This window comes from Danaus plexippus, chromosome 15, assembly GCF_018135715.1.
Source record: "Danaus plexippus chromosome 15, MEX_DaPlex, whole genome shotgun sequence".
Lineage (NCBI taxonomy): Eukaryota > Metazoa > Arthropoda > Insecta > Lepidoptera > Nymphalidae > Danaus > Danaus plexippus.
This window is the reverse complement of record NC_083547.1, coordinates 1,450,631-1,467,854: the sequence shown is the minus strand read 5'-3', so window position 1 is coordinate 1,467,854 and position 17,224 is coordinate 1,450,631. Positions and strand designations below refer to the sequence as shown.

General features: G+C 29.2%; 1 protein-coding gene across 1 annotated transcript; it reads left to right on the top strand.

Annotated features, from left to right (window-relative positions):
- Positions 1-371: 371 nt before the first annotated feature.
- LOC116766540 (uncharacterized) lies at positions 372-16,912 on the top strand. The gene is made up of 7 exons (XM_061522970.1): positions 372-527; positions 7,181-7,386; positions 7,530-7,683; positions 10,267-10,384; positions 14,166-14,332; positions 16,221-16,283; positions 16,569-16,912. Exons 1-7 carry the CDS (start codon positions 491-493, stop codon positions 16,640-16,642), a joined length of 819 nt encoding a protein of 272 aa, XP_061378954.1. The 5' UTR covers positions 372-490; the 3' UTR covers positions 16,643-16,912.
- Positions 16,913-17,224: the final 312 nt, after the last annotated feature.

Genomic DNA, 17,224 nt, shown 5'->3' with positions numbered 1-17,224 from the left:
GTTATCATTAATTTCGAGTTCATATGATATCGCATACGTGTTTCTAATATAAAACTGTATTAAAAATTATGTTCAACAAAATCCTTTGCCTATACACGAATTATGTTTTCGTACCTCATGTTTGTTTTATTCAATCTTTAATTCGTTATATCATATCTATTTTTGGAATTATATATTTGAAAATATAAACATTTTATTTTGTATTTATGCTGTCCTATTTCTATAATTCTAATCGATTTGTAAGTTTATTAATAGCATGATCAAATTAAATGTGTTAAAAATATAGTATGCATGTTTTTTTAAGTCAAATGTAAAGCCAGAAGCACATCTAACAGGTGATGTAAATATTAAAAAGAACTTTCCGCTACGGTTCGGTACTCGTTGGCGGTTAGTTTGTACCCCGGGTTCAAACCCCACACACGTTGGCATTGTTTAATGCGTACTAGACTGTGAGTTTGTCAGTTTGTGCTTGTAATGTGTTAAGTTAACTATGTGGTGGTTTATACAATTAACGATCCTATTACAATGTGAGTAGTTTCTGAATTCGTTTGTTGTTTTATCCGTTCATACCTTAAGTTATAACATTAGTTATATGTATTATCATAAGTTATTGATATATTCATTTTTATAAAAAAAAATATATATTACTATTGTAATTAAATTTCATCCATAGATTTGAATTACAATAATATTCGTATTAAAAACTTAGTCAAACCTCACGACTTTTCTAAATAAAAAATAAATAATAAATTTGTTGTCGTATCGAATAGTCTAAATGCGATAAAGTCAACGTCACTTTGACACTCAAATATTCGAGCGTCAAAACGGTTTGACAGTTAAATGATGAGAGCTGGACTGTTTGTGACAGAGTCTAACGGATCAGGTGGAATAGATAATAGAACAGACGAAAAATAATTATTTATTTATTGCTTGTGTGACTTTGAAATATTAAAATTATGACATATAAATAAATGAATAGGTTAAGAGCATTAATCTTTAAATAATATTATTACTATTTGATTATTTTTAGTTTAATGACCTCATTTTTAAAGTTAAATAATAAAAGAATTTATGTAAAAATACGAAAGGATATTTTGCAATCAACTTCATTTGACCTTCTTTATTTCAAAAATTACATTCAAATATATGGATGACGGGAATTACAACAAAAATAAAATTAATTGATCGTGAAATTGTTTTAAAGTGTAAAATCTCCGTAAGTGTAAAATGGGTTTTTGCTGTGTAAAATCGCTTAGCGATCTCTCTTAATTGATGCACCAATCATTGCCTTTTATGGGATTACCACTAGCTTTTCAAATGAATGTAAAATAAAATCACTGAAAACAAAATTGAAAACATATCCAATGCTCTTTTAATTTTTTTGTTAAAAAGTTAGATTAGAATGATTTTTCCGAGTCTACATAAAAATAGTAGAAATCTATGTAGAAAAAAGCTTTCCTTTTATCCTACAATCCAAGATTTAAAAAGGATAAACAAACCTAGTACTGTTTGAGCACCTAAAGAAAAGCTTCATTGAGTAATTTCATACATTATAACATTGATATAGTCACCTGTTTAAGTTGATCGTACGGAATTCATTGTGATGATGAAGTCCCATTTAATCTTTAAGCATCAACTTTAATCTCTGTTTACTGCCTCCATAACCCCTCCCTATAACTTGAGGGACCGAGGATCAAAATTTCATTTTGTATACCATTAAAAAAAAAACAAGCAAAACTTCTAAGACATTTGACATCAGAAATAATTAAATGATCCTTATTTTTTTACCTTTGTATTTTTGTTTGAATTTTTTTAATGTCTACTTATATAAACACATACCACTATGTAAATTCACTATGAATATGCGCTAATATTTTTAAGATTATAGGAGGGTGTCAGATATTTAAAAAAATACTCGCAAAAATAAGGAGATATGAAATACTTCAATTATGGAACACTCTGGGACGTTATGGAACATTGATCGAAAACGAATCTCAAGCTCCTAATATATCCTTAAATCTATATAATATAAATCCCATTTCAGGTTAACACCTCGAACGACGCTGTACGTCTCATTTTATTTGTCTTAAATAATTAAACGTTTATCAGAAAAATATGTAGTTTATCTTAAAAATATTAATTAATTAAAACAACGAGATATGTGTTTTGTAATGCGGATATCGGTTGTGAAGCCTTATAAAACATAGCGCACCGGTCGCCCCGACGGAAGCGGTTCCCATTTTATCACATGTGGATATACAAAAGATAAAAAAAGAATAATTATTATCTGAGCGCCTGTTCTCTTTTATATTCTTATTTAAAAAAAAAAACAATTTTCCTAAGCAATTACAGTAATCTTATATCCTCAAAGTTATTACACGTCGTATGTGACACATAATTAGAATGTTACACATAAATACGAGCCATATAGTAAATCACCTTAAATTCTTTTTACAAAAAATACAGAGGTGAGTGCGGGGTCTGCGAAAATAATTGAATTTCAGATTCCAGACGCGTTAAACCGCCGAACCGTTCAAGTGTGCGTAATATCTTCATAAATGATAAATCATTGTCACCCACGAATCTATGACCAAGATGAAATATCCAAAAGAATTTCATGATTTTAGTTAACATGGAAAATGATGAATTCTCCTCTAACATAAAATATTATTTATGCGATGAAAAAAAGTATGAAAGAAATAAGCCGAGTAATATATATCAAAGTTGACGTTCAAAAAAAAAAAACATAAATTCTAAAGAATTATAACTATATAAATACTTATAACTATATACTGACGGTGAAGACATTCTATGTTATGTTAAACATTTATTAATTTATTTTTTTTATAATTATGTTTAGATAATACAGAATACAGTGCATACTATACCTATGTTATATCTATGTTATGACGAAGCATCTCCAAAATATTTTTCATGCAGTCGCAACACAAACTTCTTTTTAATGGGAACGTTATGTATGACAGTCTTTAAATTAAACTATTCTGACCCGGGTGTCCGGGATTATAAGGTCTTCGTAATATTCTTGTTTAAAACTTCCATCATCGCCGTAAGACTATGCATAAACTGAATTTAAATAGAAAATGAAGAAACTTGTGTTGATGACAGGCAAAGCGCTGGCTAAAATAGACTTTTGTTCAGACATTTCTTATTTAATTTTAAAATAATATATTAATGTAGTTTTATTGCTTTATTGTCAACCTAACGGATATGATTCGGGGCCGCATGAACGAAATAAGATCCTATCCTTCGTTCCGCCTGACTCGCATTGTACTGAATACGTGCTGCAAATACTGTGAAGATACTCGATTTCAAGTGTACACTATAATCCTCCGCATCGTTGCACTTATACTATAGATCAAATGCTTCGGTACTAGTTTTAGCTTGTTGAAAATTCAAGTACTACTGTGATGTATATTAATTTATCATGGAATATTTTCAATGTCAGTAATAAATATTGTTATAATCAAAATTTAAAAATAATGTAATAGCACATTTTCAAATTTTATTGAGTTTCACAACAGGTTTTTGCTATCCACAATAATTAAAATGTGGTTTGTGATTATGAAACAGTCTCATTTTTTTTTTTTGTAAAACTTGTTCTTATAAAAACCTTTATAAGAACAAAATAACTAATAAATAAATCATTTTGCTACTACTAATATAAAAGTATAAATCTAATAAAGACGTTGGTAAACATCAAATATGAAGTTTACTGAGGTATAATTATGTGTGGAAGTTGTATGAAAGTAGTTAATATGATATTAATGTTCAAGGAGATTTTTGGTTCCTAAAGTAAAGTTTCGAATGTACGCAGTCATTTAAAAAATTCAGAGAGCTGAATTATTAACGTCAAATTACTTTGATCGCATACTTCTGTGGCTTTCAACGTTTTTGTTATACAATAGGTAGTGCCATTTTTGATTACGAAACATTTTATCAAAAAAAAATTAAGAAATAAAACAGAGCTGAGAGTTATATTTCAAATAATGTTTTTGTTATCCAAACTTAAGCGATATAACTTGGAAGAATATAAATCTATAATAAAGTTAAGTGTATTTGACTGTCTATGTCTTTGTAATATTTTGGTTAAGATTTATATAACAAAGAATGATCATAAAACAAAATAAACGCCGACATTTCTTGGTGCTTGAGGTGTGATTTTCAGTCCTTAGCTAGATGTATGCACAAAGGCTTAAAGAAAGCGCATCTCAATTCCTTTGTTTCAGTGTTACGCTAAACCAGCATGCGTCTAGATGTAAGACATGCTCACAGTCTCGTGACTAATACAAAGTTCTTGTAATGAAGAGGATGTACGCTCTACCACGCGCGTCTTTTTAATTCATTTTTTATATAATTCCGTTTTCTAGAGAGTTGGAATTCAAATATACACGCTTCTGTTTAAAAATCATGGAGGAATAGTTTATCGATGCTCTATTAAAATGCAAATTCTTTAATATTTCTTACTTTCTTAAATATAAAAAAATAAGGTTTAAATATTAAAAAAAAAAATCAAGAATTCAGTACAAAAGAGTAAGTTAAACAGCTGCAGTTTAAAACTAAACGTAAGATAATATAACGTCTTCACATATTGCACATAGGTAACGGTTTTTTACCGATGCGGAACGTTGCGCACGCGCCGACGTTACGCTTACGATTCCACACATGTCTTAAGATCTTGTCTCGCTCACTCTTATTATGATAATTAGTATTCCGTCCCTTTTTTTTTAACAAGTGAACGCTCGGTGATCCTTTTGTTTGCTAAGCATGCAAGGGTCTTTTTGATATAGTAATTGAGAGCGTGCTATATTACAGAATATACTTATGAATTTATGATTAGAGCGTTTTAAGCATAACTATTTTATTTATTGATGTATTGTATTTCAATAATAAAGAAGTTTACAACAGATGTTAAAGTATTTCGATTTCTTTTTGTATTGATGTCGATTGACGATTTAGTAATGGTTTCATACTGATACAAATCCGTTTTTTTAAACCTAGACTAAGTCTTGTCTTTCATATAAAACAATTATATATATCGCTTTAAATTCATATTTTAAAATACAATAACTGCAACAAACATTTCCGTTTATTCGAGTAAGTTACAGTACAACTATTATTTAGAGTCAGGACGTATTATTATTTTTTCTGTTCCTGAGGGTGGTCAGTGAACCGTCATGCAGGTGCCGTGCAATACTCCCGATTTTTTTAAAGCAATATACTATTTTGTATTTTATTGTGGTTATAAATAACTTGAAGTTTCTGGCTTAATTTTTTTTCTTATATATGGGTTTTGTTATATATCTTTATAAAGAATAATTAACCTTAATGAGATCTAAGATTTTCGCGAGTATTCATTTAAATGAAACTAGTATTATTCGGATTTACTACGCGGATTTTATTATTTAAAAACTACATAATCCCGACGTTTCGGTTACTTTGCAGCAACCATGATCACGGGCAGACGAGGTCAGAATGTCTGTCAATAATAAAATCCGCGTAGTAAATCCGAATAATACTAGTTTCATTTAAATAATTAACCTTGATATATTTAAATGTGTTAGTTCTTGGAAATACAATGCATGCGTGTAATAAAATATTCATAGCAATAAATCATAGTATAACTTCAAGATCTATCCATCTTTAGAGATATCTACTTGCATTTATATTTGAAACAAAACGAGTTTAAGGATAAAAGTTTATTTATTAGGAATAAACGAACGAAAGTTACAAAGATACATAAAAGTAATCAAAAATCAGTCCTGGAAAATATAGATAGTAGTGCGCAGTTAAATCAGCGGAACTAAGCGCGGGTACTGGCTCGGAGTAGCTCTCTCACATAAAGTATATTATCTAAGTTACTAACCATGACTACAATATCTAAAGTTAGCGGAATAAGATTATTTTGAACTCCATTTAATTCATAAAATGTCTTCTATTTCGTTTGTCACAAAACTTTTGATACAAAATAGTAAATAATAATCAAATTACATAATATAATTTGTAAAAAGCAGGTGGGATTCAAAAAAATATTATTTCCCATTATCATATACACTATCCACAATTAAGTTAGCATCAAACCGCGACAATAGAAGTCACTACAAGGACACGGAAAAGTCAATTTCAAACTGATAAGGCCTCGAAGCAATGTATTGGTATCGATAACAATATTCCTGATAGAGATCGTCGCTGTCATGCCCTACTTCGCGACTTACAATTCACTGACAGATTATTACAAGAAGAAATCGCTAAAAAGTTAACACGAGATTTCTATTAATGGTTCAAAATTATTGAACATACTTTTATGGGTGAAGCCGTTATCAATAATTACTTGTTTCATTTTCATCAGAAGTACATGTCTCTTTATGCCCGTGTTCTCCGGCTTGGATAGAATGGTAGCAAATTTAATATGCTCGCAATGTTTGGCATAGATTTTATTCTAGTAAAGCTATATGAATCAAATTTATCTTATTGTTTGGATCTGAACTTCAACTAGAACAATGACTTATTATTTATAATTCCAAGGCCCAAGGTCGAGTTGTTTTTGTACTAAATAATGAAACATCATATTCCTCATTGTGTTCTTGTCAAGTTTTTTCTAAACCAAATCAACAAAAAATATTTTATTTTATACCAGAAAAAGAATGTTCCTAAAAATTCTCTAAGTATTTCCAGTTTGATTCAAAGTAAACCTTTAAAAGATAAACAAATATTATTGGTAGGCGCTACTTACCTTCCTTTGAATTACCACTGTTACCAAGATATAATGGAAACATATCTCGACATTTATTAAAACCTTCAAGTCAGGGCTTTGCAAATACCCTGCGGACTGATAATCTATTACAGTCTTTTGATTTGTCGCGTTTTACTCTGGATACATTTTTCTGTTTTTCCTTTCTATAATAAATTTTTATCCGTTGAGAATTTCCTTTTTTCTTATTGAGCGCTTTCAATTTCACTTAAATAGATGGAATTATTTAATGCTTAAATGATTTCCAATAATATTTTTTTGTCAATCGGACTTTTATTAATTATAATACTTCTAGATGGACTTTCGTTTAAATTTTTTGTAATCATCTTTTCCGATGACACAAAAAAAGCTATTAAGAATTTATAAGAGTTATTAGTGTTATATAAATTAAATTTTTACGTTTTTATTCAGGTGTTCATTCAGTTCGTATTATAAGCATACGTGTGCCAGAGGTTCTACAATACGGAAGCAAGGACGCCATTACATTAGATTGCGACTACATCACTAACAACGTGACTGGGCTAGTGGTGAAGTGGTTTTACATGGATAGATCACAGCCCATATACCAATGGATACCACCGCAAAAACCTCAAGCTTTAGGAATACTAAAAAATAAGGTATTGTAGTTCACAGATTAATATAAACATTAATAAATATACTCGTATCTTCAGTTAAACAATATACAAAGAAATGAATTGAAAAATGTACTTGCGGCGATAAAAAAAACAATTCCAACTTTTATATTTGACTTTATTTTCAGCTTGATCTATCATACAAAATATCAAACAATCCGTACACACGACATCGGGCGCTGCGGATTTTGTCTCCTGGCACAGAGCTGACGGGAAACTACACTTGCGTTGTGTCGACTTTCCTTTCGGAAGATGAGCGTACTAGACCTATGACTATATTTGGTAAGTTAATACTCATTTATTGTTCATGCATTACAAAATTTTTATAGTATGGCTTTCATTATAAATAAAGTAATTTTTATCAAAAACACATTCTTAGCGTACTTATAACTGGCACAAGGCGGATAAGCAAAAGTAGTTACACGTCTTGTTTTGGCGTTCTATCTGATCACAACATAAACGAATATTAATCAAATTAAAATATACTTATTTACATTTATACGTAACTTGGTTATAGTTTATAATTATAGAGATTTTGGTGAACATTGTACAGAGCTCACAAATAGAACGCTACAGTAATAACTGTGTTCAATATGCTTTAAGCTTAGACATAACGGAAATTACTTCGTGCAACTTTGCCTGTGCACCACATTTGACTGTAACGCGTTAACAAGCGATACATTCAATGTCTGGAAACAACAATGCCTATGTATAATATTGCAATACTCATTTGATTATTCAACTACGACCATTAATTGTTAAAAATCATTAAAAAGGTTTTTGATATTTGAAATAAAGTATCGCTTGTTAAGTATTTATAATAAAATTGAATGAATTAGTTGAAACGAGAGTAGCTAACTTTAAAGATATTAAATTAAAATTTAAATATTAAAAAAACTTATAAATGCACCATGAAATCTTTTAATATTCTCGATGACAGCTTACTTACAAGTTATATTAGAACTTTAATTAATAATTATTTTGACTCAAATCTCTTACAAATATTGTTTGAAATAATATAAATATAAAAAAAGTAAGCAACAAGCAAGCAACCAAAAGAATTTTAATATCAATAGTAAGCCTTACAATATATTCAATTATCCTAAAAGCTTTTTTGCTGCAGGACGATAAGTATTTTTAAATATGCAAAAATCTTTTACCTTAAATGCATTTGCTCCCAACTCTTCCAAAGCGGTTCTATAATGTACGATAATCTTTCACAGTATAGTGCGTCTTTAAGCTTACTATGAATATATTCAGGAAGACTCGAGACTGCTAAATAGCTAATTTGGTTACCGTTTCAAATAAAAAAGAATATTTAAATTATTACTGTTTTCATTACTATTTATAAATGGTAGAGCTTAGCTGTAGTCATGTAACTAGAACTTGAACATGTGCTGGCTCGACCTGTCCATGGGTGACGGTGGCTACTGCCTACCAAATAGGCCGTCTGCTCGCTTTCCACCTTTCACATAAAAAAAAAATACTTTAATTAAATTTATATAAGTTTACTAAACACTGACAAAAATCTGAAGTTAGATTGTAAATTTCAGAACGAATGCAATTCATTCAATCTGTCATTCGTTGCAATAAAAGCACTTTAACCCTGGAGAGCGCTTTTGCGTGTTAGTGTTTTTTGTATGTGTACGAAATTGAACAAAAACAAAGTAGAGAAACCAAAGCTAATGGAATACAAATGAGAGGTTAACTTAAACGATCAAATCCATCAATATTTGATAGGAAGGCAAAGCAGATCACTTCCATATGACACTAGATGTGACTGGTAAAAAATACTGAATTAATGATTTTTATTTGTTAAATACTTGTAATATAATTAAAGATTCTTATAAATAAAGTTTCCGTCCATATAACTTCATTAAAGAAATAAAAACGAAGATATTACATTCTGTGGAGCCCGCATTTTTTGTTTATTATTAAGTTGGATTCAAATTAAGTGACAAAACACAATAACAATATGTATTTTTAAAACAATTTAGTTTAAAATTTACAATTTTAATCTAAGTCTAAATCATGATACATCCAGTGAACAAAGATCTACGTTTAGCTTGTAGGCATCCATTACAGTTTGTGCCCAGATCGTACTTCGCAGTTCCTAAAATATACCTTGTACCAATACTGCAATTTAATGCTAGGTATTTTTAACTCTAATTGACTTACAGACAAGACCTACACATAATAATTATTTCTTAAAAACTTTTCTTGGTAAAACAATTAAAAATATATAAACTAATATCATAATCCTTGATCCTTTTTCTTGCATTTCATTAAAAACGAAAGATATTTTTCATAAAAAAAATCATTTATTATTGCTTTAGCTGTACACCATTTTTAACCAACCAACCACAATACATATTAAACCGCTCTTTTCACACTTTACATAGTCCATATCACAAAATCATAACTTGACATTTTTTTTACTTATTATTGTTAATTTCTTTTAAATCTTCTAGTCAAAAATTCTTAATTCTAATAAATGAAAACAAAAACTCGTATATGAGTCAGAAGTATGTGATTAATCTGATTTAAGATCGAAGAGCACTCGTACATTTATCTAACTTGAACGAAAATTTTGATACAAACTTAAATGTAAATCAACTATTTGCTTTGCTAGAATTATTACGAATGATTCTGCATAACGCTTGGGTTTATTTGCGAGGCAAATAAAATTTTCCGGTTTTCGGTTAGCTTCCTCATTACGCAGCGATGCATGAATAATTAATCGATTCATTGATTACCATATAATATATATAAGTATTTTAAATTGTGTATTGAAATTTTATACATCAATTAAATTATAATTATTCGAGTAAATTATTACGACTGTACTCAAGTAATGTTTTTCAGTTCCAGAAACAAAATTCGACATGATTCAAGATCGGCTTAGTGATGGATATTTGAATATTATATGTTCTGTTGAAGGAGTATTTCCACGACCAGAGCTAGTTATATTAGCGGGTAATAGGTAAGATTTTATGTCATAATTTTATAACCTTCGTAATATTTTCTATGCTCCTTCCCACAACTAAATTTATACTCCGATATATTATGACTACACAAATTTTAACTTTATTTAGTCTAAGAGTTAAAGTTTTTAGTTTATATTTTATGAGTAATCGCCACCTTAACAATATTTGCGAGATAACAATTTGACAATTAAATCTTAATTTAATTAAATCTTTTAAGCGATATAACATATTTTAAAGATGTTAAAGAGGAAAACAAACTAAAAACCTTATTATCAAGCCAGACACTACGGCTCTCGGTAAACGTTGAAAAATTAATACACCGTAAGCAAATTTAATAAATTATTATGAGTCGTAATTAAAATCTACCCACATTTACTGATTAATTACCATCAATTCATAATGAATACAGACATTCGGTACACATTTTAAGAATGTAACTGTTCGCTATGGATAAATTAAATATTTAATTTTGTCAAATGTATCCTGTTCATACAATTTAATATTTTTACTACAAAATGAGATCTAAGACTTTCGCGAGTTTTATTCATTCAATTAAACTAATATTTTTCGGATATACTACGTGTGCTTTATTTTTGGTTAAAACTACATACTCCGAACGTTACGGTTACTTTTCAGCAACCGTGATCACGGGCAGACGTAATGTGAATGTCTGTCAGTTGGTCCTGTTATTTATCATCTCATCATCATCATCAGCCTATCGAAGCCCACTGCTGAGCAAAGACCCCTTCTCACATGGAGAAGGTTAGAGTATTAATTACCACGCTTGCTCAAGACGGGTTAGCGATTTCTATCTTATAATTTGAAATTATAAGACAAGGTTTCCTCACCATGTTTCCACCGTCTGTCAGTGGTGTCTAAATACTCTTAGAAAGTACATATGAAAAGATCACATTGATACTTGCCAGGTTTCGAACCGACGCCCTCACGTGTGAGAGGCGGGCCTTTAACCTCCAGGCCACTACGACTTATCATCTTATTTATCATCTAACTCCATCGATTTCTTAATTTTGTGGCCTACCACTCTGGATGCCTGCAAAATGGGCTTACGGTTGCGTTGCGGTGGTGTTGGATAGATTCCAGCCATCTTCTCTATTGAACTTGGGATGTTTTTTCAATTTCAATAGCCTCGCGGATTAAACTCGGTATGTTCCTGTCTTCACAAGCGAGGATTTGTGGTTTATCAAATCGAATATAGTGGCCTGGTTTGTCCATTGTGTGTTCACATACTGCTGGCTTCGATGCACGCCTTTTTTTGATGTCTGAGATTTGTTCCTGCACCCTTTTACCAAGGTTCCTCTTTGCTTGTCCAATGTTGCATAAGCCACAGTCACAATCGAATTTGTATACACCCGCTTGTTGCAAAGGAATGGTACTCTTGATAGGTCTCAAGAATTGGCTCACTTTCTTATGTGGTTTGTAAATAGTCTTGATCAAAACATTTTTCAAGATGTTGCCTATTCTGTCCGTAACGCCCTTTACATGTGGTAAGTATCGGACAGACATTCACATCTCGTCTGCCCATGATCACGGTTGCTGAAAAGTAACCGAAACGTCGGGAGTATCTAGTTTTAACTAAAAAGAAAGCACACGTAGTATATCCGAAAAATATTAGTTTCATTTAAATTTTTACTATATTCTAGTAGTGGTTTTTAGCCAATAACTTTATGTTTTTGATGTTTTCGTTTCAAAACCATTTAGAGAGAGTTTTTCGAACGGAAAAATCGAAACTAGAAAATTACTTTATGTTTTAAATGGGACAAAAATATAATTTTATATTATGATGATTGCATAATAGTTTCTTTACTATTTTTAACTAACACATATACGATCGAGATCGATAAAATTTTCAGAGAATAATATTACGAATATTATCTACGATAGTTATAAAAATAATAGTCATACTCCGATTTAGTGCTGTGGCTTAACCTTTCTTGTACAAAGCCTTAAATTGTACTTTTATTTGCATATTCATTACATCAATTCAAACAAATAAATCACTGTCATTCCTGCGTCAGTATATTTATAAAAGTAGATTCTTCGCTTAACATGTGAAGCTATGAGAAACGAAATACAACCTCTTCAGGAATCTGAAAACAGCAAAAGTGAAATCAGTGTTACAATTTATTGGAATCTACGAATTTCAGAGTACTTTTTAATTAAAGAATTTTATGTATACGAGTATAATTCTCTGATTTTAAATAAAATGTAATTGTAGTACACTTTTACATGAAAGGCAATTACATACTTCAGTTAAATGTTTTACAAAATTCCTCAAGAGATACTTTGTATCACTTGACTAATACTAAATATTGCCCAAATTTAAAGAAAAGGACATGGTAATGTAAAACAGACAGGTGTCTAAGATTACATTCGGTAAATATTGTCTTTATTACTTCAAAAGAAAGATATAGAGGGGTTTCGTTAATCTACTTGTTCCACATAACTGTGATGAAATAAAATCATAACCTTTAAGTATTTTAACATCTCTTTTAATTTAAACCACTATGTATTTGTTATAACAATAAACGTCGACTTAAAAATATACATTTATATTTGCGATTGACGCTGGGTGACATGTCAAGTTAATTTAAAACAAACCCAAATAACAACTAATTAATAATTTTAACAAAACAATAATAACTAATTAATAATTTAAACAATATAACCACTAATGTGTATTTTGGACAGTTATTACTCCCCGGCTACTAATAACACGACATAAACCCTGGAGGTATGAATAAATCATTTGCATACTTATTATATAATTACTTTCTCGAACAATAATATTTAACATAAACGCAATGATAATATTTTTCTCTTATCAACAAATATAATTTCAATTAATATAAAATATGAAGTATAAATATTTTCCGTTATTGTATTTTTGTTAACTTTGAGCAAATATTTTTAAACACAATTCTATATGATTAAAATTTATATGTATATGTGATGTACTTGTTCAATACGATCAGGTTGTATACGTCGCTAACAATTCGTTAGTACAAAACTTTCTATCCGGAATCGTTCATTGCTAATACCATATCGTAGTCATAATCGCCTCTCATCTAAAAAAAAACATACGAGTTAATATAATATTTTTTAACTGACGTTTGATTAAGTTGGCTCCTAAATACGATGGAAACTCTTAATAACTTTGAATACTTTAATTTAAATCAGTGTTTAATTGTAAACTCATTGTACAATATCTTCTCCTCTTGTGAAATCATGTAAAAGATATATCACTTTATAGTATTTAAATTGGCCTATAGTTTTAAAGGTGATACGTGATTTGAAAAAATATTTACATTTATTATACAGGATAACTATTGACGTGAACGTTGGTAATATCTCCACCAGTATTTTCAGTACTTTGAAATTCTGAACTAAATAATTCAAATGTTTCACAGAAGTTCACTAACAACCAAACTATCTGTTCGCCGCGGTTATACGCTTCTGGATTAAGTTACCTATTCGAATATATATGGGAAAAAATTAAGAACCACTACTGTAAATTGGTTTATAGTCTAAGATGTGATTGATGTTCTAATGACAAATATACAGGGAAAACTCTAACAGTCTAATTGTAAATAAAAATATGTACTATAAAAATTCTCTACTAATAACTTTACATTTAATTGATGAGTATCAACGGAGAGTAATAACTATTTATAAATAAATCAATTTAATAAATAACATATTTGATATTTCCAAAATGATGTAAAAATCGTTTTCTATAAAACATTTTTATTTTTTCAGACTATTAAATTCAAAGTCCTCTATCAAAATCATAGAGGGACGCTACACAGCGTTGACAAGTGCAGTTGTCAGGATCGACTCTTTGCCGCCCACAGTTGAAATTCTCTGTGACATGCAAGTTCCACTCGCTAACTACTTCAGCAGAAAGAGGGATATATTTTTTAGAGGTAAAATTTACTATCATGCGTTTGTAGATTAAATATTTTTCTGTGATTTCTCAATCAAAATATATGAAATTATAAATGTTTCATGTAAGAGGAGCAAAATTGTGTTTGAAAATCACTACTAAGATATTCTTATTACATTACTATTAAAAAGAAAACGCAATTAAAAAGCTCGTTTCTTACAATCTATGTTCTCATAATTGTTTAACTTCAAATATTCGTAAAAGTCCAAATAAAAGTAGGACCCATCGAAAAAATTATATCTTTTTTTTGTCATTATTAACCGAGTCAGGTTCTTTTCTTCTTATGCTTCTCCAGAAGAAATAATAAACGCTTAGTCATGATACTATTCGCCGTTTATTTCAACATTGAAAACTGAGATTGTTGAATAACCTGACGACATAGTCTGACGTTTGTATAACAATTCGTGCCATACTATGGCCGAATTTTCGCAGAACTTTTACAACGGCAACATTAACGCTGAAAAATATTTAGCTGAAATAAAAATCGTAAAAGCATACATTTTTATGTGCCTAGCATGTCTTTTTAAAAATAGTCCATTATAACCATTCGTCACGTAAATCCTCAATAAAATAAAAGGTTTCTAGTACAAATTTCCCTAAAATACTTCAATTGATCTTAATTATCATTTATTTACTGTAAATAATGCAATATTTAGTTGATGAAATATTCAAAAAATTATTATTCTCGGCTTAAACCAAATTAAACGTTTATTTTCATTTAACAAAGAGACTGAAATAATTATGTGGAGTTATTATCTGAAGTGATTCCGGTTGTAACAATGTTATCCGATCACCACGGCTATTATAAAAGACCAATCAAAAATGATATTTCTGATTTACGAAATTCTGAATGGGCGTAATAAATAAATATTTTCATTTAAAAACTCATTTACGTTGATTGAAAATACTGTTTGTGTTTAAAATTAACAAACACTCGATATATTTTTTTTTTGCGATACTCAATAACATTCAAATTATTTTATCAATTCGCTATTTCAAAAATCACATGTTTCTCTGAAACAAATATGAGATAAGACTCTCGCGACTATTTCTTTAAATGAAAATATATTTTTCGGATTATAATACGCGTATTTTATTATTTTAAAAACAACATACTCCCGACGTTTCGGTTACTTTGCAGGTACCGTGATCACGGTTGATGTAGTTTTTTAAAATAAAAAAATACGCCAAGTAATCCGAAAAATATAAGTTTCATTTAGAATAAATATTCTTTTTTTTTTAATTGTTTACGATAAACGTGAAATTAATATAGCAGTGAGTAAATCTTACATTTATATTTAGTAATATTAGGAGTAGATTATGTCCGTACTGTCATATATTAAATTATGTATTATAAATTCAAGTAATTACATTTTGAACTGCGGTAACATTCTCTATATCATAACTCTATTCATAATCTGTTAAATATCAGATTCCCTTCAAGTCCATAGAGATTTGAAATATAAATGTTTTCAAGCAGAATAAATAACAATATTTTGATGGAATGTATCCATAATTAAGGGTAAGCTACAGGACCTTTATGGTTATACAAATGCTATTTACTTATTATAGTCTTATTACTTTACCGAAACTTTTAAAATTATATTCTCATAAACCATGATTATGTTAATCAATGTCAAGAGGCAAAATAACACAGATTTCGCAGATCACAGTGAATTTCATGACATTGAGAACATTCTTATACAAGCGATATATGTGATAGAAAGTGAAAATATAACGAATGTATGCTAAAAAATCTTTCATTATCTTAAAAAATATGAAATACAAATAAGATGTATGAAATATTTCATATACATCTGTTTTTCCGATTTTAGTAATAAAAATTAATTTATGCTCTTTTACAACAGATCCGAACATAAATACAAATGAGCATAGCCATTCGTTGAGTCCACATTCCGGAAACGACAAAGGTAATATATGAAATATAAAAAATGACTGAAATATTCATCACAATACATTTTTTTTTTATATGTTTTCATAAGAAGCATACTAATTATAGTTTTAAAAATATATCTTAAAACTATAACAAACTATTGAGACGAATTAAGCAAATCAAATTTTCAACTTCTCTATCTGTTATTGATTTTATATGTTTAATGATTTCTAAACTATCGTTTGAGTATTGTAATACATCCGCCATTTTTATCGTGTAAAAGCAATTTCACGTACTTAATGGGTGTCTAATTTGTTTGCAGGTCACACGATAGAAGTTGCGCCTTTCACGTTAATTTTATGTTTAACACTATATTATTGTTTTAAAATCACGTAAATTTAAAGTGTTATAGCATCTAGATTATGAGATTTAGTTCATACTAATATATATTCATATACAATGTAATTAACAAAAGTCGCAGTAAAATTAATTTTAATTTAATTAAGAAAATCATATAATTAGTTCTGTACATTTCTAAAATAGATTGAAAACACCAAAGATCGTATGGAAAAATAAAGAAGATGTTTATTATACTCATAAAATTTAACCATTGCTTCTTTTTCTTGTTATGTTTCCAAAGATTTGTTTATTTCTAGTCCTGAATAAACAAAAAAAAAACGTATTATGTCTTTTATTTAACTCTTTTATCTGTAGTATATCAAATATTATATTGTCATCATGGATAAAATCAACATTAGTAATTTTTGTTTACTAGTTTGTGTTATGAGATCAATTAACTAAGAAAATACAACCTCTTTAATGACTTTTCTCCCTGAACGTTCGACTCTAAATGTATAAACAATAAATATAGATGTTTAAACATGTTTAATGATACACTTTTTATCCGTGTTTACTGTCTAATCTTACAGGTCTTAATTAGAAATGTAAGATACTAATTTGTTTTAATACCCTTACTTT